Genomic DNA, 27,883 nt, shown 5'->3' with positions numbered 1-27,883 from the left:
CTTTTAAATTGAAAGCTTGTTTTCAAACAAAATATTGTTATTTCGAAAGTGAATATTTTTAAACTAAGAGATCAAAAAATTTCAAAATGATTTAAAATTTGCTTGAAGTTTGGCAACACTGGCTAGAAATGAAATCCATTTGGCAACTGATCCAACTGTCAAATTTAAGAAAATCTTCTCCGCGCTTTTTTACAAAATTTACCCCGGTGTTGTTTTCTATCGTGCATCTTCTGTTGCTGCCGTTGCTGCAGCAAAAATCCTTTATTTATTACCGGTCGTACCGGTAAATTAGTGAGTGTAGTTCCTCCGGCTACGTTAAAAAATCCTGGCGCATGCAAAATAGTCGTATCCGGCGCGCCAAGAAAAAAGAAAAAGTTTTGAAAACCGAAAAGATCCTTGGTCTGATTGAAGTTGAAAGACTTTCCGTTATGTTTTCGGATGGTGGTGGCGTTTGACTGGTGGTATTTCCGCAAGAAAGGAACTTTATTAATCGGTAAGGCTAGGTTATATTATAATAGTTATGAAATGAATATCATTTGTTAATTTACAATTACAGAACAAGTTTCCATAATTTCGGATCGATGACGAGAAAGCCACATCAGCGAATGTCACTAAAAGCACCACGCCGACCATGTAAATGAAACGAATTCACCAAGCTTCGCATCAAGAGCCTGCTGCAAGGAGCTAAATATCAGTGTTTTTACTTGGCCGCACAGAAGGAATCGCTTACCTTGTACGGTATGAATCTGTCGGTTCGGGATCACCAGAGATTTCTTATTTGTTAAGGTAAGATTTCTGAATGCATATGATATCTCTATTACTCTTCCGTTCATGTTTACGAAACGCAATCCGCTATGTGGTAGCACAGAGTCCACAAAGCATTCTTCATATAATCGATTCTATTTGCTCATTTCCTTTCAGGTGGAGATTAATCCGAACTGCAGTTAAAAAAAACATGATTTTGCTAGTGGAAGAGGAAGCAGAACGATGACTTCGAACGGTGTTGAAGGTGGCGAATTAGGCTCTGGGCTCCATTACAAATGGTGTTTTGAGTGTGCGTAAAATCTATTACAATTTGGAGGCACTGCTATCCTACGACGACGGAGCACCATGAATCAAAATAACGAAACGAAACTATTTCGGTCAGTACCCGGTTTGGTATAGGGCAGTGCAGCTACTATGGAGCGAGTGGTAGCGGCAGTCAAACCTTCCAAAGAAGTTGAACCGAAGCTTAAAACTGCGTTGTCAAGTTTTAATGTACTGACGGAGAGCGATGAAGGTATTCGGAGGTGCCAAGATTCCAGTTTCGTCGAAATAAAAGTTAGAGCCGGTGTTTAAGCTGAACAACGGAAAAAGATGAGTGTTTGGTATGTTTACATAGTGTGCACGGCTCGAATCCATTTTAATTTTTTTAATCCTTTTTTCCTAGGAACAGATCGAATAAACCAAAACGTTGCCGATGTTCTACCGATGATAGCACTGGAACTGATCGATATTGTTAAGCAACGAACGGGATCAAGCCGACACCCCACCTGCGGAATATGTCATGCGCGACCACCGGGATAACAGTGGAATCACAACCGCAATATAGACGGACTGAAAAACCACCAGCACAATAATGGAAAAGGCGGTGCGGTATACTATAGTATCAGGAATAATAATGGCACTGTTCTTCACACAGTAATCGGGAAGAAAAAATAAATACTGATTTTTGTTATTAATATATTTGTTGACATTTATTTTGATTGAAATATACAATTCACAACGCTTGTTGTTTCGAAAGTATGACAGTTGATTTCAATGTAAAATACACATTTAGTTTTAAGAGAAAAATGTTGTTTTGAAAAGAAAATACACACTTAGTTCTAAGAGAAAAATGTTATTCTGAAAGATCGGCTCTTGTCAAAGTTCTTGCTGAAGTGACATTTTCCCAATTGTAGTTTTAACAATCTTATACTTTCTACTGAAAATCACTAACTGATTCTCTCAATTTTACCAACGTTTCTTTTAATTTTACCAACGATTTTTTTTTGTGTGTATGAAAGCTGTTCCCAGCTCGTAAGTGTTGCCGCAGCTCTGGTAGATGGTATGATTACCTCTAATCGTTCGCACCATTGATCCCTTCCAACAAACCTCCTGCAGCGCTACGATGCCGAATCCACGGTCCTTGAGCACATCGGCGAGTATGCGTGTGCTCCCGATGAAGTTGAGAGATTTGCAGTTCCACGAACCGAGTTTCCAATCGCTAGTCCCTTTTCGTCGCAGTGGTCTTCGCCGATGGTTCCGGTCCGTACTCTCTTGTTGATTGTTCGTTGCTTATGATTTTTAAAGGCTGGCTTGCAGGGCCTGACACCAAACCCCCTAAATTTCCGGAGGACCATTCCTCCTTATTTCCGGTGGACCATGGTGCACAGTTTCACTTAGAGTCCCTCGCTGACACTCGGACGATGATCAGCCGCCCCTAACATGGAGAACAGACGCTGTTGTGAGCCGATCCTGACATGGAGAACAGACGCTCAATAAGATTTGCACCTCCGGAGAGGAGCAAACCCCCCCTTCCCTGTCAGCATACGACCATAGTTCCCACCGGGGTTGGTTACCCGATCTTCCCTAAGGTTGCTCGTATCCCGGCCAGCACCACGGGAGGTTAGAATAGGAGTTGCTGGGGAAGAGGCTAAGGACCGCAAGATGGGGTCTATTTTATTCCTTCAGGTACGCGAAGTACCAATGGTACGCTTTACCCAGCATTTGCACCTACATATATCAGCTAAACTGCATGTAATCGCATATCTGTCCCATATAAATAGGAAATCCAGCATAGATGGGAGAGATATTAGGTTACAAGCAGTAAAGAGTCATCGTGCAAAAAATACAACAATGGAATGTGCGCATGGATAAACCTTTCCTACGTAAGCATCATCGACGAAATTCACCTACAGCAAAAATCGATCATCATCGACATTAATCATACATGTTGCTTCATTCTCTTTGCCATCTGTCAAACTGCCAATGACTTCTTCTTCAATGAACATTGCTGACATCGTCAAGAATTTTCTCGCAATAAATGAAATTGTTAAAAAGGTACGTGCCTTAGCAGTTTTTTTATCTTTATTAAAGTGATTTTTCCTATTACAAGAGTTCATCACTAAGCCATAGTAGTGTTTCTCAGAAAAACGTAAAACACGATTTGCTGCAAAAACATGTCTGTTCTGAATTTGAATAAATGGCTGACCCCAAAGCACACTGAAATAGTATGTTATCTATGCTCAAACGGATCTATAAGTTGAAGCTTTAAATCGAATTAAACTTCATTGGCGATTTTTTGGCGGTTGGGGAAATAATTTAAGCTCTCGAACCTGTTCAGGCTGCAGTAGAACTGCTCTGCCGTGAGTTCTGCACGATGTTTTTGCTTTTTTGAATAATTCTGCCGTAAAGCAATTGATCAGAAACGATTTCCTTCAAGATATCTAAAGCTACTTTGATTAAGAAAGCGGGCAATATATTGCAGCGTCCAATCAATCCTGAAGCAATCGTTGAAACTGAGACAACGACCAATCCTGAGGATCGGTACGAAGAAGATGCCTCTACCGTGGGGCATCGAAATCCGTACACTTAAGCACCTTAGTATATGAAAAAGTCATTAGAAAATAGGAATCGAATGTAAATAAAACATTTGTCATCGACACAGGAGCATGAAGGATTCTACTTTTGAACTGTTTCACATTTACTCATTAAAAACTACGAAAAACATCATAAAATAATGAATTAAATCAACTACTCCTGACTCGAAATCCGTCCACCGTGGACGGATTTCGAATCAAAGGATCAAAATCCGTACAGCTATTTGTTAACTAAATATTTAAATTGAAACAGTCTGATTGACCGAACTACCATTGTAAATAGTTCGATACACACCTTGAGAAGGGATCCCTTTGATTTGTATTCCGCTGATTTTATGTAATGATTCGCAATAAGCAATAAAAACACAGTTACTTTTGGTGCAATTATGCTCTACCCGAAAATAAAATGGCGGCACAAACTCCGCGTTTGGTGGGTGGAGATTTGTTTTTGATTTTTGTTGTTTTAATTTCAAAGCCTTCTTTCCAATTCTATGCCCTAAAAGCTTACTGCCAAGAATCTGAACAGGATAAGATTAATTATTTCTACATTAATTACTTTTAACCCCCTTTAATTTATTGATATCTCATGAAGTGGACGGATTTCGGTGCTGTACGGATTTCGGTCCCGCACGGTAAAAGGATTTAGGAAAGCACTTTACATTGATTTTTGACGGCTTTCGAACCATTCGTCCAATTTCGGTTGAACCAAAGAAGGGATTCTCAGTATTTGGCAACAATTTAAATCAGGGACACCGTTTACGACCAGGAGTCGTACAGACTGAACACTTAACACCTAGCATGAGACAACGGGCAGGACTCATAACACCCAGTGGACCAGTGGAGAATTTTTCAATCTCGAGAAGTTTTCTCTTTACCGGGCGGGAAACCAACCCACACTCCATAGCACATGCGTCTAGACGATTGACGTCACATTGCCAACAAAATTTGGATTGGGAGATGAATCACTCAGTATGTTAGTTACTAAACCAATCAATTACTTAAGTTTCGCTTTACTCAGCTCAACAAACAATGATTTTAACATTCGAAGTTTTTCAACAAATATTGTTTTTCATCCAAAAGAAACGGGCTTGGTGGTCCTATGGCTACCGCTTCTGCCTCATACGCAGGAGGTCGTGGGTTTAATCCCAGGCCCGTTACATTCCTTCTACTTTGTACCTTTTCATATATTTCTCATGTTCTAGCAATCGCTAGAACTGAAAATGGGCTTTCATACCGTTTCCATCTTCTATCCCTATACGTTAATTCGAAATGAGCAAAAAAAAAAGCTAGTTTCGGCATCCAATTAGAATATACACCACTCTTTCATTCCTATCACATTGGCAACACGCAGCGCCGTAGCGTGTGGTTGGCCGGTGTGGAATTTGCCAAATAGCTTCCGCCGATTTCGGGGCAAACACTGTTATACCCGGGAGCTATTGCTGAGAGCGACTTACCTGCACGGCTGCTGATGGAAGAAAGAGGACGATTGCTGCGATATTCTGAGCACGACAGCGAGTGCAGTGTTGGCAAACGCTCTGACACTTTTGGTAGCATTGATGACAGGTGGGGAGCTGTATTCTGCAGCTAACGTGCATCTTTGCAATAGGGTGTATCCCACATCCCACTCCTTCTCACAAAAAAAAACGAAAATTCTGACTACTCCCGTATAGATTGTTATCGGAAATGTTTCGAAAAGAAAAAAAAAATGCATGCGAAATGAAATCATCTGTTACTGATCGTTTAATAATGTTATTATTTAAATCTAATTCCGTACGATATTTATTGAGTACTCAGATTTGATGTTTTGTTGCAGTAGATATACACATGGCGGCTTTCTCTTGTTCCACTAATCTGACATAATCTTCTAGATATGATGGCGCCCGCCTCTCTCTTGGTTTTCGATGTTCGAATTCTTCTATGTTTGGATTGACTTGTTTTTCTTGAGTTCTCCATTCATGAACTTTCTTTGTTTGCGATACGTTTTCCGGTGTGTCGATATTTTAACGGTGAAGCTCCAACGGCGAGCACTTTGCTGCCAGACTCGTTTGTCTCTTCTTCAAAGGCTTCACAGCGCGTAGCTGACTGAACCACAAACTCGGTGTCATAGTTGAACATTCGTGCTGTCCTCGCCAGTTCTCTGTTGGACATTCCCCAAGTAGCACTCGCAACATCTTCCTAAAAGCACCTTGTTTCTATTCAGTTTCATTAAAGGCATTGGAAAAACATCAAAGCACGAAAAAGTTGCATCAAGATGTCAAAAACGTTCGAATTGTGATCAATGTTTCATTAAAATTGCAATGTAGTACGTGTTTGACATTTGGAAACAAACAACCAAAGAATACTGCACTTCATGTTGCAAACACGAAACAAAATCATTAAGTTGCATATTTTTTACCATGTAACTTTAATGCGTCTTTCAAAATTTTATTGTTTGTTTAAATTAAGTTGCAGATAAGTTGAGTGTGTCTTCATGTTTAATTTAGCATCCTTCAACGTTTTGACAACTCACATTTTTTTGCTTGTGATGGTGCAATCAAGTAACAGGAAACCCGAGTACAAAACTTCGTAATCGTATGGTTTTTATGGTGAGTCAACATGCAGTCCCTTCGAAGTGTTGAATGGTGCTGTGGTAGAGTGAAGGACTATCAATCACAAGATCCATAAATCGAATCCAGTTTTATTTTTTTATTTTATTTTTTTTCGCTGTAGTATTTTGCAACATAATGCAATTTTACTGCAATCGAAGGATGTTTCCGTAGGCTCCACCTCTTGCGCTTTTTAGATTGCAAGAGAGTTATATTTGATGGCACATACGCAAAGATTGTTTCTTTCCGAATAGTTGCAAAACAGTGAAATGTTCAGTGGTGAAACAAATTGTGCTGCTTGGGTCCCTTCAGAAGCTGTGATCTGACGAAACGAATTTGATCCTCCTCGCTGTATTTACACAATCGAACTTGCGATACCAATCTGGCACGGAAAGCTATTGCGGATTCTCCATGATTCTGCTTCATGGCAGTGAACTTGTCGTGCTCAGCGCTAACATCGGTCATTGCTCGGAAATAACCGGAGATATTGCCTACCATTCGTCTGTAGCAGTCTGGATCAGAGAGGCTAGGACGTAGCCCTGCTGCGCGAATGATGCCTTGAAGCTCATCTCCTAGAGCTAGGTATAACAATTGAGCTTGCTGTACTGTGTTCGTGATGCCATTGAGAGAGATTGCTATCTCGAATTTCTCCAGATACCTGGTGAAAGCTTCCCACATACACGTTGTCTTCTCCGTTTTTGGGAACGGTGGGATGTTATCGATTCTGACAGCAGAACTTGTTACGGGTACCATCAGAGAAGCCGATTGGCTCCAATCCTGATCCGCCAGGGGCCTGCGCTCAATTATATTGTCACGTACGACCTGCGTCAAATCTAATAGCGCTTTCTGCAAGCCGTCCAATCTGTCTGACGTGCCCGACCTCACTTCACTCGCTGTCACTTCCGCAGGGCTCTCTAGCTCGACATCGACGTGATGTTGCTGAGTGGCAATCGTGTTGTCTATGTCACCCGCATTTCTGTTTCTGTCATCGTTTGACCCAATGGGATGCTGTGAAGAACACAAATTGACATTTGCTGGAAACTCCGGTTCCTCTTCTGAAACTTCCGATTCATCGCTAGTATTTTCTTCGCATGAGTATGAACGATTGGAAGCGTTTTCGTCGCTTTCGACCACGTCTTCTTCCACGATTCTTACATATTTTCCCGTACTCTCCATTTTTTTAACACTGCAGGAAATAATTAAAACAATAACTGTAACAACTGTCATGACAAAGCAAATGGCTAATCTTTCCGCTAAAGTGTCCCGCTTTGCGGCAAAGATTCTAACCATTCCATTATGAGTCCCACATAACGGCAATGGTTCCTCGCGGAGGTCCCCTCTCGCATTTAGTTGGATACGAGTATAAAGTATCTAATTTTCCCACTGGAGCGTCCCACTCCATGGTAATAATCAATGTGGATGGATGTCCCTGGCCATCTATTTTATGTTCCAAGCGGCGTCCCACCGTACAGAACATATATATATATATATTTCCAACAAAGAAGTTTCCACTTCACAATCTCCCCACCAAGTGTCCCACTTGTGGCGAAGATCACTCTAGTAGTCGTCCCGAACCACTTGTCTTTCTGAGATGTCCCGTCTCAGAACAGATTTTCTCGGAGTTGTCGTCCTGTACACACTCCCGTATTCAGCTCTCTGTGAAATTATTTTTCAAAAACACGAATTGTAATGCAAGGCCCTGAGAAAGGCGATATAAAATGTGCTTTAAAGTTAAAACGCGAGTCATTTCCACATTTTATATAAAAGAATAACACCGACGCTTTTTTTTTCACACGCGCTCGCTGATCAAATGAAGTTAAAATGGCGTCAACAATTTCATCACTCTTTTTCTTTATTTATTTTTTTTTTTGGGAAATAGGATGCTTGTAAAACTATTGGTAGTTACTGTTAAGTAACTACTCCTGGCAGGATCGCCAATGTGGAATTTGCCAAATAGCTTCCGCCGATTTCGGGGCAAACACTGTTATACCCGGGAGCTATTGCTGAGAGCGACTTACCTGCACGGCTGCTGATGGAAGAAAGAGGACGATTGCTGCGATATTCTGAGCACGACAGCGAGTGCAGTGTTGGCAAACGCTCTGACACTTTTGGTAGCATTGATGACAGGTGGGGAGCTGTATTCTGCAGCTAACGTGCATCTTTGCAATAGGGTGTATCCCACAGCAGGGTTGGCCCCCGCCAAGGGCGCCAAAATCCAGAAATCCAAAACGTAATCTAATAATAGTTATATGGAAGTAGGGTAAATCACTACTTGGGCCTATGGACCCGATTCCCGGCTCACTGCACAGAAAACTAACGATTTATACTGTTTGGAAGCCGTAGGTTTATGATTGATAATTTTTAAAAAGTCTCCCATTTATCTTTCACAATATTCAATATATTTCAACCACTTGTTTTACTCCTAATTGATCCAATTGTAGAAAATAAAAATGTAGATTTCAAAACTTCGCTCTCCGTTGCCACACCACTGAGCCGGAGTGATTCTTTCCACTTTTACAAAACGGTATCATCAAATAAACACCTACCTGAAAATCGTCACAGTGCTCGATACAACCATTGCTTTAAGTTGTTAATCATTACACCATAATTCTAAACACACGCACTTCAATTCTTCCTATTAGCTCATTTCACTAGAACTTATTTAAACATATTAGAATACATTTTAAAATGTATTCTCAAACCGAACAAAAAATCACCTCGGCCCAAGAACTTCTAGCCACACCGTGTTGCCAAAAGGCCAGGAGTATGAAAATGATCCTTCATCGTTAACAGGAAAACTGTCTTATACGCTGACGCTATCATGTTATTTATAATTCTCTCGATTTCAAAAGGTGAAAAGAATATTGTTTTTAAGTGTTTGGAAGCAATTTGGATGAGTAAATATATCTTCTCAACCAAATAAAAATGATTATGAATAATACCATCTGGCATCTTGTTGTCGTGGAACGTGCATATTTTTGTTTACATCTCATTTTCTACCGTCCCGAGAGAGAATGGGAGTAAAATGTTGAGAGATCGAGTAAAATTTTGTTTAGGCCGGGAACTGGTTTTACGTGTGCCGGAATGGCAAATCGCTATGACTGAAATGAGTGCTGCACCTCGTTATTTTAAATCAAATAAAAGCTTTTTTGAACGATATTTAGCACGAATATCAAATTTTTAAGCAGAAATTGAACCCCATTGCAGTATTATACAGCCCACAAAATTCAGGAAAAGTTGCTTCCTGTCATAAATATCAAATAAATAATGCAGTCGTATGCATGTTAGGCCGGGAATGGGGTAAGAAACCCTACTGATAAGAAATTTGTGTGAATTTGAGATAATTTGCGATCGCATTTTAACGGGGAAGAGTATTTGAAATGATGGTAAGTTGAAATTGAAATTTATTGGTTCAACCAAAACGACCAGTGCTACCACTGTAACTACCGTCAGACCCACTCTAAAAATTCACATACCTTGATCTGAATAGGCCCGTTGGTTATTCTGGCCATCAATCAACCTAATTGTTTTGTTCTTGATACTACTTGGACCAATCGCTATTCTCACAATCAACCAATTCACTCCAAAGTGGAAGTTCATTGAAAGATCAAAAGTTTTTGCAAACCAAGCCACTCTGGAGTTGGATTTTTTGTCATCAAAAGAACTAATGGCGTTTCCGAAGGTCATCCAATCGACTCCATAAAAGACTGATGCCTGTATGTGCGTATGTATGTGTGTGTATGTGTACAAGAAATGTGACACAAACTTTTTTGTACTTAGCATTATCCGAGTTGCATTCGACGCAGATTGAGGCCTATTTAGACCCTATTGAAAATTAGACCGAACGAACATTGCGTTCCGGAGTTATTAACAAAACATATTTTTTGCCATTTTTTCGGAAATTGTTGCAATGCATTGAAATGAATGTTAATAAATGAGAAATGACGAAAATCGTTAAACTTCAGGGGATTTCTAGAAATGTTTTGGTCTTTTAAAAACCCTTACTATCTACCTATTGGAACATATGCAGGTTATAGAAGCTTTAGGAATTTATAAAGCAAAAATTCATTAAATCCTCCCCGCAAAAAAATAGTTTTTATTCTCCCTGTTCTTAGCACGCTTTTTGTTTCGGACATCTGCAAGAGTGAGGGGCGCCTAATAAAGGTTTCGCCAAGGGCGCTGGGAGTCCACGCTACGGCTCTGGCAACACGTTAACCAAGACGAACCTCTGCCATAGAACCTAACCCTCAGATTCCAATAAAAATTCCGCAGGAACTCGTGGCGAGTGCAGAGGTGTTCTCGGCTTGTAATGGGCGAGTAACTGCATCATCAATTCCTTCCCATCCTCGATGACCGTGAGGACGTGACCAGCGCTGTTATCGACCATCCAAAATACTAGAGCTCTCGGACTATGCACATTGAGGTTGGAGAGAAAGTCCCATGCTTCCATCCATTGGTTCCCTGTGCAATTGCGATTGTTCTGGTCGATCACGGAGTAGCAAGTACGAAATGCACGGTCATCATGCTCATGCTCAATATTGTTTTTCATCAAAGTTCAAATAAAAAGTTTTTATTTAATACCTGAAATTTTCAAAAAAAAACGGTATTTTACCGGTATTACCGGTATTGACTACACCAAATACCGAATACCGGTATTTGTCAAAAATTACCAATACCGACCACCCTAGTTTCAATTTATTTTCTGTAAGACGAGTGGAGCAAGAAGGAATGAAAGTCACCTTTATTAACGGCAAGGTAGTGATTAAGAAAGATAATCAAGTTGTTGCATCTGGAAGAAGAGGAAAATCTTTGTACAAGCTGGACGTTAGTCTTGAAAATAGCGAGGATAAAGCTATGGTGGCAAGAACTGATGAGTTTGTACTTTGGCATAGACGTTTTTGGCATAGATGTTTGGGAAGGTAATCTTCGGAAGTTGTGGAAGCATGACATGGTGAAAACTAAAGCAAATCACCTGAGCAATCCAAGTTATATATCATCAAGATATCATCAATATTTGTGAAGTTTGTATTGTTGGAAAGCAGACAAAGAAACCGTTCGAAGAGGTGCATGAAGTGAAATATCGAAGGCCACTAGAACTCATTCACACTGATGTTTGCGGTCCGTTTGTTCCTCATACTTGGAATCAGAAGCGTTACTTTGTTACCTTTACGGACGACTATACGCACTTTACGGTGGTGTACCTGCTGCAATCGAAGGATGAGGTGCTAGAACACTTTATGGACTACGAAGCAAAAGTCACAACTTATTTTGGAACCAAAATTGCAAGACTACGATGCGATAACGGAGGAGAATATAAGAGTACCGATTTTCAAAAGCACTGTCGGCAGAGAGGTATTTCAATGGAGTACACTGTTCCCTACAATCCACAGCAAAATGGTGTAGCGGAACGGATAAACCGGACTGTGTTAGACAAAACAAGATTGCTAATATTGGATGCCAAGATGCCAAAAATGATGTGGGGAGAAGCTGTTTTAACTACAGCCTGTCTTGGAAATCGTTGCCCAACAGTGGCGTTGCAAGATTTCAAGACTCCGTATGAAATGTGGTATCAACGAAAGCCAGATGTGGATAATTTGCGAGTTTTTGGATCAATCGCTTATACGCATATACCAAAGCAGCAACGAGGAAAGCTGGATGCACGATCTGAAAAACATGTAATGGTTGGATACGCAAACAATGGCTATCGTATTTGGAATGCTGAGAAAAGGAAAATTTTCATATCTCGAGACGTCGTTTTTGATGAGAGACTTGTGTTATCAACTCCGAAACATCAAACAAAGAGTATTACCAATGCAGATTATGTCAAGAATTTTGAAGAGCAATTATCTAATGATGAAGTTAATGACAATATACAACAAGATTCTCAAGCGGAGCCTAATGATGTAGAAGAAGATGAACTTGAATCAACATTAGTTGAAGAGTGTCCCAATGATATTCCTGAGGTAGAATCAAGACCGAAGCGTTCGATTACAGTACCATCCTGGTATAAAGACTATCAAATGTCGTTATTGGCTGAAGAGAAAATCGCATGGGCGTTAAGTGCAGAAGCGTTCGTGGAAGATCTTCCTAGCAATGCTAATGACTTGAAAAATCGTGATGATAGGGACCGTTGGAAGGAAGCAATGGATGATGAAATGGTATCGTTGCGCAAAGCAAACACGTGGGAGCTTGTTCCGAGACCGGCGAATAAGAATATAGTCAATAGCAAATGGGTATTTCGAGTCAAGCGAGATGAGAATGGAAACAACAATCGATATAAAGCTCGTCTGGTGGCGAAGGGCTACTCACAGCGAAAAGATTTTGATTACAGCGAGACGTTTGCACCTGTAGCTCGGATAGCAACAACCCGAATCCTGTTAGCAGTTGCAAATCAAAATAATTACCATATCCATCAAATGGACGTTACAACAGCTTTCTTGAACGCAGAACTAAAAGAAGAAATTTTCATGAACCAACCAGATGGTTATGCAGCCGATAGAAACCTAGTATGTCGCTTGAAGAAATCCTTATACGAACTAAAGCAAGCACCGAGAAGTTGGAACGAAGCTTTTCATTCTTTTGTGATGAAGCTAGGATTCAAACGTTCAAACAATGATAGCTGTCTATATTTTAAAATTATTGACAATAATGTTATTTACTTACTGCTGTATGTGGATGATATATTGCTCATATTGGGCTTGTTCAACAAATCAAGAATCAAATGTTCAAACGTTTTGACATGAAAGATATGGGAGAAGTAAAGCATTTTCTTGGACTAAAGATCGAGCGGGATATGAAGACAGGTTGTATGAAAATTAGTCAACCTAAATATGTTTCAAATATGCTACAAAGATTTGGAATGACAATGTGTAATCCTGTGTTCACACCCTTAGAAGCCAATATCAAGTTAGAACAGAATGAAACCAACCAAGTGACGAAATCCCCATTCAAGGAACTCCTTGGTTGCCTGACATATTTGGCCATTTCATCTAGACCAGATATTTGTACGGCGGTGAATTTCTTTAGCCGTTTCCAAGCAAAGCCTTCGGATGTTCACTGGACACACTTGAAGCGAATACTGAGGTATTTGAAAGGAACACAAGATTTTGGATTAATGTATCAGCGAAATCGTAGTTTATCACCACTGATTGGATACGCAAACGCAGACTGGGGAAGTAGTGAAGATGACAGGCGATCAATTTCCGGATACGTCTTTCAAGTTCACGGATCAACGGTATCATGGTCAACAAAGAAGCAAAACTCAGTTGCTTTGTCTTCAACAGAAGTTGAGTATGTATCAATCAGCGAAGCTGCCTGTGAAGCTATATGGATTCGAAACTTACTGACGGAATTCGGATTTCAGCTGAATGAACCAACGGTACTGTTTGAAGACAACCAGTCATGCATTCGTGTAGCTGAGGAACCTCGAAACCATAAGCGGCTAAAACATATAGACATACGGTATAATTTTATTCGTGATTGCGTTCAGAAGAAAATATTGCGTCCAATATACATTTGTTCTAAGGAGCAAGTGGCAGATATTTTCACCAAAGGACTAACTAAGGTTCCATTTCAACACTTACGTGACAAACTCGGATTATTCGATTGAGAGGGGATGTTGGAAACAATCGAAGATAATTAATATGACGTTAGCTTTAAAATAAAAATTGTTCGTTCATTATCAAACCACAAACCACTACAGTTGTGTTTCATTATCACTCTGAGTTTATCACAATCCTTCCAAAGTTCGTGAAAAAAGTACAAATTTCTCTAAAACTGTTGAAGGATTTTTTGGTTTTCCGAGCTCCATTGTATACAAAGGCCAAATACACGAAGCAACTCATCAATAGGATCAGTAACAGAATCCGGAAATGGTGGCCGCCCAGTGGTCATGTGATACCAGCAAGATGAGGCTACGCCGCATGGTAGACCACGGGCCACATGCTATTATTCATTTACACGGCCTTGAAATCCTTCATCACGCCTCATATAAATTTTACGCGATCTTTAAAATTTTAAACAAAAACAAAAGAAAGCATAAAACTTTGTCACGGACTCAGCTGACCCATTTACTTGCTGATCAGCTGATCTGAAGCAATTTAACGAACAGCCATACATATGCATAATCTACTGAACATATTTGAGTTAAAAATATTTACCTGGTGCACGAATGGCTTGGATTACTTTTTGTTTGTCCGCTGGATCTAAGTTCTTATCAAAAAGGCACAGTCCGATGAGGGTGTTATCCAAATACTGTAAATTGGTTAAAAAGTCTTTGTGCACTGATTTTGCAACTTCCTCATCGTAAGCCTCATCATTTTTCAATAATTTTAACAAATTGAGGTAATTATTTGCCGACATTGCAGCATTTGAGCAAAGAAACCAGTTTTTCAAATAAATTTTCACAATGAAAACATTGAATCGTGCTAATCGATCTCTAGTGTTGTTAGGCATATTATACGTGTGCTTATAAATGAACATATTTAAAGAGTAAATAAATTTTGCCGTCCACCTTGCATTATGGAAAGCACCAGGAGCTCTGTTTTCCACCAAAAAATATTATGGCAAGTTGGATAACTTTCCGATAATATTCGCGGTGATGCTGCTCTTCAAGTTGTCGTCCAAAAAACTCTGATAAGGAACTTCTCTCGTTTTCTGTTATTGATGATTTAACGAATGTATCATTTACCTGAGTGATACGAACTCTTTTCTAGGCGGTGCCATGCCGTCTGAAATCGCATGCCTTGCCTACTAAAAGTTCATGAATGTGAGGCCTACATGGAAGCCCAATTAGCTGTCTCTTAAACATTTGTTTATGTTTACACGCTCCTCTTTTTCGTCCGGTGTTTAATATGATTGTGTCGAATGATGTGAACATAATCCTTGAAGAGAAAAATATATAAATTATTATTACAGTTTTAAATAAAGAAATTAACACAAAACATACTTGTCTTCAAGATCCCAATTTACAATCGCATTATATACCGCTGTGGCTTGTTCTATCCCTGTTGAATATTGGATTGGCGGAACAGCTAATAGTTTTCACCAGCGACGATTATGGCCAAACGTTCAGATTTCTCCAACGCCTTAGATGGTGAAATGTTAGGAAGCAGCTTTGAATCCCAGTGAACTGTTAGGTTTGCTTGTGGCTTTCAGTTCGATTTGTTTTTGTACACGAATTTCTTTCCTTGATTGTCTGACAGACTCTTTGTTCAACAATAATGTCGAAACGTCATGTCCCAAGGATTTAGCGATAGACGAAATTCAAAGCAGCAGCAACCTCGATCGTGACTACATTTTTCAACTGTGATTTGGTACTCCGGGTTAATTTAGAAGGCCAACCAGATAACCAGGTAAGTATTGTCTGACAATCCTGCTCGGAGGTAGAGCATTTGCCGTAGAAGCCTCTTGTAAATTGTGTTAGAACAGCTCCTGCAGAATCATCTTCGCAAATCCTGGTAATGTTTATCCAATGCAGTGCTCTAGACAGACGAGTACGTATGGGGATTACAACTCATGTTTTGCGTGACATGATAAATTCTAGACCAACATGTGAAAAGGACGTAACAGCCAAAATTTACTCCTTATAATTTTTTGTCTACATATAATATAGCTTTATATGTGGACAAAGAATCAGAAAGAATAAATTTTGGCTGTTGCGCCCTTTTCAAATGTTGGTCTAGAATTAACCTTTGTTTGGGCCGGGGAAATTACATTGAGCCCATCTCAAGGAGTTTCACAAATCTTCAATCGATTTAAAACTATCCTACGAATTCCATTTTGAGAATCGTTCACTGTTAGCTTTATTTTCAATCTTATGTATATAGTTATATTACTTTTAATGAATCACAATTAACGACCTTACTCTTCTGTAACTCTTTCGCAGTATTATTAGTGTTTTGTCTTTGATCTGCCAGTTTTAGCGTTTAATATTTAAGACTCGCATCGGCAGTCGGCTATCGGCAAATCATCGATAGTTTGCCGCGCTTCTTCTGATGTCGTACCGACTGTGATTTCTATTGATTTGCAACCTATCGGAATGATGGATTGGATTTTGTTCTGCTAAATTTGAAACTACGGGGTGTTCTTCGTTTCTATTGTTTTGAATTGAAATTTGATCTCATTTGCTGCCGGTAATCTTCCGTTTGCTCGTAATTTTACACACCTATGCACGGAATCACGGATTATTTCATACACATGTCTTTTTTCGCTTCCCAGTGTTTTTTTTTGCTTTTTTCGGGTTTAAAGTTTCTTTATATTCTCTTTAATACTATGTATTGTCCTTTAGGATATTTTCAATTTATTTTAATATTGTATAATTGCTACGTCCCTTTCATTTTCGTTCAATTGTTGACTCTTTGATTAGATTTTTATATAAATGAAACTAGTACTACAACAGTCAAACTAAAGTTCAAATTTAATCGATTCGAAATCTTGTTTACATTTGGAATTATGGCAACGTTTGAGGGGACAAAAACATCATAATCGAACAATTATTGTTTCCTTTTATATTCAGATTAACTCCAGTACATAACAACTACCAAATTTGCAATACACCATCCATATTACCTTAACTCAGTCCCTGTGTTTGTGTGAGAGAAAGATGGCTACTCTATTCTAGCTCTCAGTGGTTGTGCAACCTGTTCCGTCACATTCATGTTTTTTTAACGAAGTGAACTGTCACATGTATCGTTGTTGCCATGGGGGTTCTCTATCAAAGCCTACTGCGTGTTCATGCTGTGCGCTCATGACGAAACTTGAAACGTATTCAAACAGTACGAATGCATACGGTGAGGAATCATCTGGTGGGGGAATTACTGGAATGATTATTCAATATTAAAATAATCTTGAAACTGTCAATTTTGGTTTGTTTATGTTATTATGTCGTTCGAACATGCTTGCATTTTCATGATAATGTAGTGCATTTATCGGTAATAACTAAATACAATCTGATCGCATTTATGCACGGTTCGCATAATCCTCCTAGTTTATCGTTTGCTGTGAACTAATATTCATTTTGACTCGAGTATATTGATCAACCGATACCAACTTTAGTTTTGACATTACAATGACTATCTCCACCATCCTAAGTGTGAGAGCTACTATTTAACAAAAATGTTAATTGACATTCATTAATAAATATCAATCGACATTTATAATTAGTGCATTTGCTCTCACTCCTAAGATACTAAATTTAGGACAATGTAATGTTGAAAAAAGTTTTGTCAATGAGTCATCGCTAAATCATCATATTTGAGTCAAAACTATTATAACAGCACCGAACGTCAATATCCGTTCGGGAATCAAATACGTGTGCCTATCTTTGGATCTGTTTGCTGCCTTAACCACTATTACAACTAATGTTATAGAGGGGACTCTCCCGTGTTATCTATTTATTCTTTGTATTGTTTCCGTATGTATTTGGGTGTGTTTTCAATGTTTTCTTTTTTTTACTGTCTGTTCAAAAATGATTACAGTACAAATTTGACTTTTTTCACTTTTTGTTAGATTTGAAATTGATTCGAATACAACATCTATACAACTTGGCTTAATTACTGTCTCGAAAATCAGGGACTGCGTACGAATCTCTAACTTTAGAAAAAATAATCCCACCGTTGTTAACCGTTTTCCACTTAATTGTGATAGGAAAAATTGTTGTGATGCGTTTAAAATCGTACGATAACTTTTATTTCTTCCTCGAAATATGACAAGCAGGAGAAAAATACAACGGATAGCGTTAGATTTTGATCAAAGAGTTTTTTTTTTTGTAACAACTTCCAGACAGTAATGATGACAACAGTCAGTAAATAGTGATCTTAGAGAAGGTCTTGTGAGGAAAATGAGTAGGTCGATTTGATGCGCAACTTTTTTCGTGCTTCTGGTTGGAAAAATTAACAACACTCAAATTGGACGAGTTTAGCTTGAAACACACTTAATAATACGACTTCATGTTTTATGTTTGTTCCTTTTCCATTCTTATTACAACTAGTAATATATAGAGTAAATATATAATATACGATGTGATCTGCGCTTGTATAGACTCTGATTTCGGTGTACTGTGATGAGTGTTGGTGAGAATTTGGGAGTTCAACTTTGTCGTGATAGTGTATATAGTTCTGCTTCATTGTCTTTTCTCCTCAAAACACTCAATTACTAACTATATAGGGTTCTCATTCAATCTTACTCACGTGTTTTTTTGTTGAAAGGCTTTTTAATAAATCTTTTTAAAATTTATTATGATGATACTTACAGAATCTCAAGCTTTGTTTTTTTAATTCAACATATCTATCATTTGAATTCATAAAAGCTCTATACATAACAATGGAATAAAAATCAAATTATAAACAATCATTAAATAACTGTTGAATAGAACTTATATCTCTTCACTATGGTTCACTAGTGAGATTGGGCCCCGTAATACTGTTTAAGGAGTGGCATAACTTTTCTGAAATGCGATTTTTTTAAAACATGGCACAGAAAATCGCTCGATAATGAGATTGCGTCCGAGCAATGCGTTGTGTAAGACTGATTCCATCTTGCGGTCATTGCATTTTTTCCAACTTGGTACCGGTCCCAGCGGCAACACCATAATGGTCATGGTGACTCTGAATCTGTGGTGTTTCCTCTACGGGTTAATTCTGCCATTCGCACCAGCTCCAGTAAAGAAGCCACCATTATGGCAGCAAAACTAACCGGCTGCTAGGCGCCCACCCTAGAGGACTCTGTAGTCTTGTAATTCAATAATTCTTGGAGAAATTCATTTGAAAATGTTAAACGAAATACTTTTCGAGAAATTCATTCCTGCAGAAAATCTTACAAAAGTTTTGAAGGAATTAAAAAAAAATCTGCAAAAGAATCCCAGAACATTCTGCTTGAATTATTGGTACATAATTGGTATTCAATATAGATACTAGATTCTACTATCTATAGTATTCAATATATGTACTGTGCATATTAGAGTTCAAGGGTAGGTATGCCTCGCATATCTTATATAAAACACAAGTTACTTAAGAGTAACCAGTCGGACATTGTGCTGAAGATGAGCCCGAAACTGGTAGACGAAAAAATAATTTTCAACTCCTTTGACGATTGTAAGAACAATAAGTGTTATTTCTTGTCTCGCGTCGCGTCTTTAAATGTCATGTAGTTCACAAACCACAAACTACTTTGAGGAATTCTATATTTGTAGAAAGCGCAAATTAATTGAATGGGTGGGTGAGATAAAGGCAATCACTATGACTGATTACACACATCGACGATAAACTGAGTGGCACTTGGGGCCGAATCGTGTGTGAGATAAACGGAGAAGATCAGAGAGTGTGCAGCTTTGACAGAAAAGATAGAATAATTGTTGGGGACTACTGAAGCGGCGCAAATCGCTATTATACTCGAAGATCTGATGTCACGTAATCGCCGGAAAATTGAACGGACTGATGTGTTTGTTCTTTCAGTGGTCGTGTCAAACATATGGTTGCAGTAACTTTCTCTACGCTTTTTTCTTGATTATAGTTTTCGGGGGCCGACTAATATAGTTGTTCATCGGCATAGTCTACGGGCTGACAATCAATTTGCCTCGTTAATATCAGAAACCCAACTAACTCTTTGCTCCAGCATTCTGGCTCCAGCATTCTGGCTCCAGTTATTCTGCATAGCAATGCGGTAAACTCAATTTTGTATCCTAGCTCGAGAATACCTCGACAGGTGGATGCCTGGAGGAATATCGACACGTCTCAGCACCATCCGTCTTCGAGACCACATCGTTTCGCAAACATCGTCCACCTGCCACGTTATCGTGATGCTTGATAACCGCATTAGTAATCCGCCCTAGAGACTTGAAAAAACTGTAGGTCAAATTTGTTTAGCATTGAGACTCCATCATGCGAGATTCTTCCCTAAAAAAACATCTCTGGGACCAAGCAGACAGAAGCCTTAGGTGCTCACTCCGGGAGACGTCGTTGACTCAAAATCAGCCGCTTGAGGTTTACGCGGGATTCCATCAGGGACCGAGAGATTCCTCCCAAAGGCAAATCGAGGCCAAAATGTCGTTTGATAGTGATATTTATCCAATGTTACGAAATGTTAACGAGCAAGCGGATCACGCTGTTGCAGGACGATGAAGAAGAAAGCTGGAGAGTCATTCATTGGTGATACTGCAGTTGGAAAACTTTTGTGTAAAAGACGAATGAACCATGGTGAACGTGAACACTCAGAAGAATCATCAATCATGCTAATTTTCGAGATAGAAACAGTAGCGGGGGCATTGGCGTTAATAAGGGGTCTTAGCACTTCCTAGAAAAAAATTAGCCCCCTTAGGATTTATAAAGTTAGCAATGATATCGAATTTCAACATATCTTCTTCTTCATTGGCATTACATCCCCCACTGAGACATTGCCGCCTTGCAGCTTAGTGTTCATTAAGCATTTCCACAGTTATGAACTGCGAGGTTTCTAAGCCAAGTTACCATATCTGCATTCCAAACCGAAAATTGCCTAGACTGGCACCGGGAATCAAACCCAGCCACCATCAGCATGGTCTTGCTTTGTAGCCGCGCACATTACCGTACGGCTACGAAGGGCCCCTAAACATATATTTAACATATCGCATAATGAATTACTGAAAAGGTTTTAAGGCAACAAAAAGTATCTCCCATATTCATCCTATCATAATGAAATGAGTGGACAAATGAGCTTGTTTCAGAGAAAGATTTCAATCATCATCCAAGAAGGATTCTCATCATAATTCGAGAGGAATTCCCATCAGAATCTGAGAATAATTCTCTTTGGAATCTCTAAGTTGTTTGTTGAAGTGTTTCAACCGGAATCCGGAAGAATTCAAAGTGGATTTCTTTTGGTATCATTGAGGAATACCTTTGGGAATCTGTGGGGGATACCCTTCATAATCTATGGAGGATTTGTTTCAGAATCTCTCGTTGATTTGCTTCGGAATCGTTCGAAGATTTGTTTTAATTTCATTCGGAGATTTGATTCAGAATTCCTTGACTTGTTTCAGAATCCTTCGACAATTTCCTTCGGAATTCCTTGAAGATTGTCTCTCGACGCTTTGCCTCGGAAACCCTTAATGATTTGGTTCGGAATCCCTCGACGAGTTACTTCGGAATTATTCGACGATTTGCTTCGAAATCCTTCACTGATGTGCTTCGGAATCCCTGGAAGATTTGCTTCGGAATCCTTCAACGATCCCTGCAACATCCCTGAAGGATTCCTTTCGAAATCGTTGGAAGATTTTTTTTGGAATACCTGGAAGATTGATTCGGAATCCCTCGACGATTTGTTTCGGGATCCCTCGATAGGTTGCTTCGGAATCCTTCGACGATTTGCTTCTACAGCCCTGGAACATTGCCAATGAAATCCCTGGAGAATGCATTTAGGAGCTCCTGGAACATTCCCATCGGAATTCTTGTGTTTTTTTCGTCGGAATTCCTGAAGGATTCCATTCGGAATTTCTAGAAGATTCTCATTGGAATCCCTAAAACATTTCCGTCGGATTCTCTGAAACATTCCCGTTCGAATCCCGAAGACTTCTCGTAGGAATCCTTGGAAATCCTTGGAAATCCCGTTAGATTCATGGAATATTCCCGTCGGAAATTATTTTTTATTTATTTATAATATTTCAAATCCTACTGACAGATGATGTATCAATGAATAAAACTTAACCTAACTGGAAACGATCACAGGTGCGGAAAAAATTGAGCATCCATTGACGAAACACGTCCGAGGAAACATAAAAATCAAATAGGTTTAAAAACTTATTTAGTTGGTGGCTAATTGAACGAATGGGCTCGTGTAAAGCATAGTCAGTGCTTCGTGGGTTCAGGTACAAAAATCGCGTTGACGGAGTGACCACTCAGGAGCGTACAAATCTAGCTGAGTTAGTAGAGCAGGCCAGTCGATATCTCTCGTAAGACGGCAACGTTCCACGTACGGTGCCAGGTTCATCGGGTCGAACCACCTGGAGAACCGAAGTGCATATGTAACAATTTTTAATAGCTTCCATTCGGGCGATCCAACTGACGTGGAATGGGCTTCATACGACAGCATTCGACTCCAAAATTGATCGTACCAGCGAACAGTAGAGGGCTTATTTGGTAAATTTTTGTGTTGTCTGCGAAAAATAAGCGACAGCCGGCAGATAGCAACAGCGAGACATCGTTTATGTAAATCGAGAAAAGCAAAGGGCCAATATTACTGCCCTGCTGAACTCCCGCCTTCAGGTCCATATACGCAGCGTCAGTCTGCCACCCCGAATCCATGCAGCGCAAATAGCTGGAGGTGAACTGCACCAAATTCGTTGAAACTGATCGTTTTGAGTAAAATCAGTGTTGCGCCGATCAACACTGAAGTTTTTGTAGCAGTAGTTTTTAGAGCAGGAAAACAGTGAATTCTGCACGATTATTTCAAACAGGTTTGGACAGGCGCACAAAGAGGTGATTCCGTCCTCCGTTCTGATAACCAGCGCAGTTCGGTGTTTATTCACGTTGCGAGCGTGTTGCTAAAAAAAGCGGTAAAAAAATATTTCTCCATGACGAACATTGCACTTTGTTTGAAGAGTGGATAGATAACTGAGATCAATATCCCATCATTTCATCAGTATCTTTTGTCAGAACCATCCATCGTTCACACCGCGAAAATCGGACGACTGCGGTGGGCCGGGCACGTAGCCAGAATGTCGGACAGTAACCCGGTGAAAATGGTTCTCGACAACGATCCAACGGGCACAAGAAGGCGAGGTGCGCAGCGGGCAAGGTGGATCGATTAGGTGGAAGATGACTAACGGACCCTCCGTAGGCTGCGTGGTTGGCGACGTGTAGTCATGGACCGAGCCACTTCGACAGGCCACTTCGGCCTTAGTCTGAATAAATAAATAATAATCTTTTCTCAGAAAAGCAAACACTTAACACCTAGCATGAGAGACATCGGACACATTACACTCAGTGGAGTGGAGAATTTTTCGAATACAAAAAATTTCATCTGTAACCGGGGCGTGTGTTTAAACGACAGACGTTCCTAACGCATGGCCACGAAGCCCGCAAAACGCACAAGGCGTCAATAAAAAAAATCCATTTTTGTGAAGTGCCCCTGGCCTTGGTATCCTCGATGAGTGAAGAACTAAAAATCTAAAAATTCTCACGATCAAATGAAAAAAGAGCAATGTAGCAGCCCTAGAAAGAGCATTGAAATACGGTCAGTTACTGGGAAGCTTCCACTATCTGGGAACAGTCGATATGATTAGGATAGATCCACCGCGGAGGACTATCTGAGTAGACCACGATGAAGCTGGAAGTTGAATAGCTTGGGGAGGTCGGTTTTGGAGAACATTCCATCTCCGGAGAATACCGAGTAGATCGTGACGCAATAATTACCGGTTTCTGGATGTCGGGGTGCCATTGAACCGGACGCTTTGCTCCACCCGAGAGGACTAGACTGACTTAGGCAGTCCGATCACCCATTGAAGAATGAAAGCGCTACTGGAAGACGCCAAAGACATGTGAAGAGTGATACGGGTTACGCAAAAGCCTTATTAAAAGCTGAAGTTAAGATTTTCTCCACAAGGGAGTGATTGAAAAGCAGTGCATCCCCTAAAGCATGCAAACCGGATCACTCTTTGATGCTGACGGCATCACGAAAGCTCTTCCAGACATTTATTTCTCCCCACGCAAAAAGGGGGTTTCGAGCTCGTCCAGAAAGCGTTCATCAGATTTGCGCTTCAAATGCTTCCCTTTAAAAATCATCGTGTACTGCCGCCATATGAGCCCCGCTGCAAACTCTTATGCCTATTTTGAGGGTTAGGAGAATGCTTCATCAGAGGCTTTTCGTATTTGACCTGCTGCAAAACAACATCGGCTATCCTGATCTATTGGCGAAACTCCGTTTTAATGCCCTAGAAAGTGCACATAGTATATAAGTATGGACAAAAAATCCCTCCGTACTCTTCCGCTTTTTTTGGAAAAAATGATAGGAGCCCCACGTAAATAAGTTTCAAAAAATGTACCTACTTGTTGAAAAGACCACGCTCACAACCAAACTTTCTTCTTTCTCTTTCTCTAAGGCTCTACATTCGAACTGGAACTTGGCCTGTTTTTCAACTTAGTATTCTATTAGTCTATAAAAGAACAAAACCTACCAATTCTTGCCCAAATTATGATAAACTCAGGTCAAACAACATAACGTAAAGAATAACAAACTGACTCACCAATCTATACTGATTTTAAAACTTTGAATTATCAACTAATAAAATTTTATTTAATAATTATGTAAATTATATCTGATAATAACGAAACAAAATAAACAATCACCATGTTAGACTTTTTGAGTTGAAAAGCTTTCAATATCCTATCTACATATTTCTTATGTTTATTCAAATAATTTCTTCCTTCATAATAAAAGAAAACACAGAAATAAAAAACAACAAAACTAACAGGAAATAAGGGAACAAAGGATTTCTTTCTAAAAAAAAAGTAATTGAGAAACAACGAACCCAAAACTAACTTTAGTCGCATATCGCCGACTAGCATTTGAAGAGTTTATTCAACGAAACCCATTAAAAATATATACACAGTTAATACTCATTTAGATTATAGCTCCTGTTTTTGAATAGATGGAATCGAATGAAAGAACAAAACATGAGGACAATTAGAACCAAATAACGTAACATTCTACGTGACACTAGATTAACCGAGAACATCAGTGCCAAACATGCAAAAGGTCACGTCTTGTTTAGGCGTTAGCCGTGGAAAGTCTTTTCTGTTAAACTCTCAGTTTGCACACGGGGGGCGAAATTCTCACGAAACCATCTTCTTGCTCTCAAATGTTAAGCCCTTTACATACATCCGCTCGAACGCACACGTCTGACTGAACTCAAATATATATAACATGAGAGCAAATAACCGCTTCATTTGACTAATTTGCATACTCGCACGTACCCACACTCTGGCGCAGAATCACTCTTTTATAAACTAAGTTAGTGCTAAAACCTAACAACTGAAGACGAACGGTTGCGGCTGGTCAAGCGGCGCGTTTTAGGATTATTTATTTAAAGATTTTTCTCAATATGAATAAAATCTGTTGGTAATGCTTAAAATTCAATAATGTCTCTTTCTGTCTTGCCCTAAACCTAAGAACTAGCAGGCGTTCGTCGTCACGGAAAAGAAAATCATGATGATCACTACTGAAATTCGGCTATCTTCTTTGTGTAGGCATTAAAAGCGTGTATGTGTGTGACATTTGCTAGATGCTAGACTATATGAGTCAGTAGACTACTGGTATCCGTCTGTGTGTGAAGTGTGTTAACCTTTACGTCGCTGACTTATTTCGTATGTTAATATCTTTGGTATCCCATTTTACCTCTTATTGTGTTTTTTTTACATTTTTAACACATAGCTAATTAATCAGGAGTAAGGGCGAGGAAACAAGCAACAGGCTGAATAATAATAATAAAAACAAATTGTAAATAAAAATCCAAATACACTGAATCGAAAACATATGTGGAAATTTCAAGAAACTATCTATGCTTAGATCACTTGTAGAATACAAAAAGATAATGCCTGAAAATGGTTTAAACATAAAATATTTAAAAAACAAGAAAAGAGCAAAAGACATACCAAACATCAATTCAACACACGTCAGGGGGGCGCAAAGGTTAAATGTCTAAATTCGCAATCGTGCGACTCTACGCGCCAAGGATCATACTCAAAACTCAACAATCAATCTCACCCATCCATGGTACCTAACTATACACATATGTTGGAAGTTTTCCGCCATCGGTCCACTTCCCTCTGTTCCACATCTCATTATGGATAATAGTTAACACCTTACACGTACCTTTCATTGTTACATGAATATAGACTTAGACTGGTTTCCGTGATGTCTGCCTCACGTGTAAAACAGAAACAGACAAATTTCGATTGAACTGCAATGAATCTCCTTGTAAATACTTCATAGTTTCAATATCTTGTTTTTTTCGTAATCTAGTAAAATCTATTTTTTTGTCACATAGTATTATGCAACTTCCTGCGACTACAACTCGTGCGTCGGCCCCTACCCCTACAGATTGCGTGTTCCATGCGTTTGACGGGCTTCCGAAGCATTTCCGAAACCAATAGAAACAAATATAAGGGTTATTGGCTTAGAGCTCTGTTATAGCTATCGATAGGATAATGAGTCTGCGGGAGGCGGCAGAGTTGCGAGTTACGATTTCAAACTTTAAAAAATAAGAAATTCGAAAATTATAAAATAAAAACCTAGCTGATGAAGATGCCGTAGGCTGTAGCCATGCGCTCGGACACGACCGGCAGCTTAGGGCAATGGAACGGTGACCTGCACGTACGACTGCGGGAAATAGCCGGTCCGGCCGTTGACGCTGCCTTCGAACCAGTTCTCGTCCACACGCTGGATGAGCGTGATGACGTCGTTTTCCTAAAAAAAAAGAAGGATTAATGAATAAAAATAAGATTACAATTTTTGTATCAAACACGTTAAAATGGGGCAGAAAGCAGGTGGGACAATTTGGAATACTGAATATAAACTACTACTTATGACAGGGTTTCGACTTTTCGTTTCAATGAGACCAAAGGCAGCGTTTTTCGGGCCAAGGGAAAATCGTTTTTCGTTGTTTATGTTGAGAATCATCTTTCACCCATCAATCTTTCTTTAGACTTAGCCTTGGAAGATAAACGAAAATCTTGCATATTAAATGAAAATCCTTTTTCGTTTCATCACTTTTCACCGCTCACTCACTTTTCGCGAGAATTATCGCAGAACAATTACAAAATTGTTTGGCTGCGCCGGGATTCGAACCCAGAATAGTAACAATAATAGCTGTGGGAATGCGCCTACTCTAGCCACATCACCACGCTATCTGTATAAAAGCGTTAAGTTATTTGTTCCATATAAGCTACTACCATTTGCATCTATGATGCCACGAAAAGACTCGAATATAAAAGAAAAAGAGCAAACTAACGTTTGGCGGCAATCGAAGTGAGCGAAAAATTTTTATCACTCTCCAGGCTGTTTTTCTTTCCCGAAAAGCAATTTCTCCCCGAAAATGTTCGTGAGGGAGCATCATGTGCTCCTGAGATTGAGTGAGCATTACGAACCTTGACTTATGACTATCATGTCCTTCAGATAAAAAAAGGATTTGTACCTATTATAGTAATATACTAAGCCAAACAAAGACTAAACCTGTTTATCAACTCCATCCAGGTAAACTATAAAGCTCACAGGGATGTTTTAGAGATCCTTGAAATGTTCAAAGCATTCAAAAGATTTACCAAAAAGAGATTTCAAGATATTCCTGGTCTTCTTAGACTTTGCGCATCAGAAGCATCTATGATTTGGTACATGAGCACTCCAATCTGCCGTAAACTAAAATAATGATAGCAATCATAATAAATACACTGTTCAGTGGAATTATTTTTTTGTAAACTGCATTTACTGCCAATCTGGGCTTAATCGGGCTTTTCGATCCAATTTCCAGAATAAAAAATTACGGAAGCTTATTTAAAATGCAGTCGACTCTCTACATCTCAATGTTCTGTATCACGATATCTCTCTATCTCGATGGTTTCTTCAGTCCCTTCAATCTACAGACATTTGGGCTTTCTACATTTCGATAACTTCCTTATCTCGATATCTCCCTATCGCAATGTGTTCTGATTATAT

The 27,883-nt window shown here is 39.4% G+C and overlaps 1 protein-coding gene and 1 long non-coding RNA gene across 8 annotated transcripts in view; one reads left to right on the top strand and one right to left on the bottom strand.

The window, feature by feature from the left end:
* Positions 1-215: 215 nt before the first annotated feature.
* Positions 216-1,684, top strand: LOC134223278 (uncharacterized). The gene is made up of 4 exons (XR_009982506.1): positions 216-493; positions 557-786; positions 922-1,367; positions 1,430-1,684. It is a non-coding gene; the product is annotated as an uncharacterized LOC134223278 (long non-coding RNA).
* A 14,294-nt stretch (positions 1,685-15,978) lies between these two features.
* LOC134226146 (endophilin-A-like) overlaps positions 15,979-27,883 on the bottom strand; it is a 98,522-nt gene continuing 86,617 nt past the window's right edge. For all 7 annotated transcript variants that reach the window (XM_062706728.1, XM_062706731.1, XM_062706733.1 and 4 more), the window contains one exon: positions 15,979-26,638. In XM_062706728.1, coding sequence (XP_062562712.1) covers positions 26,519-26,638 — 120 coding nt within the window. In that variant the 3' untranslated portion in view covers positions 15,979-26,518. The remainder of the gene's footprint in view (positions 26,639-27,883) is intronic.

The sequence above is a fragment of the Armigeres subalbatus genome, chromosome 3 (assembly GCF_024139115.2).
Source record: "Armigeres subalbatus isolate Guangzhou_Male chromosome 3, GZ_Asu_2, whole genome shotgun sequence".
In the NCBI taxonomy this organism is placed as follows: domain Eukaryota; kingdom Metazoa; phylum Arthropoda; class Insecta; order Diptera; family Culicidae; genus Armigeres; species Armigeres subalbatus.
Note: the sequence above shows the minus strand (reverse complement) of the source record. Positions and strands in the feature narration are given on the sequence as shown.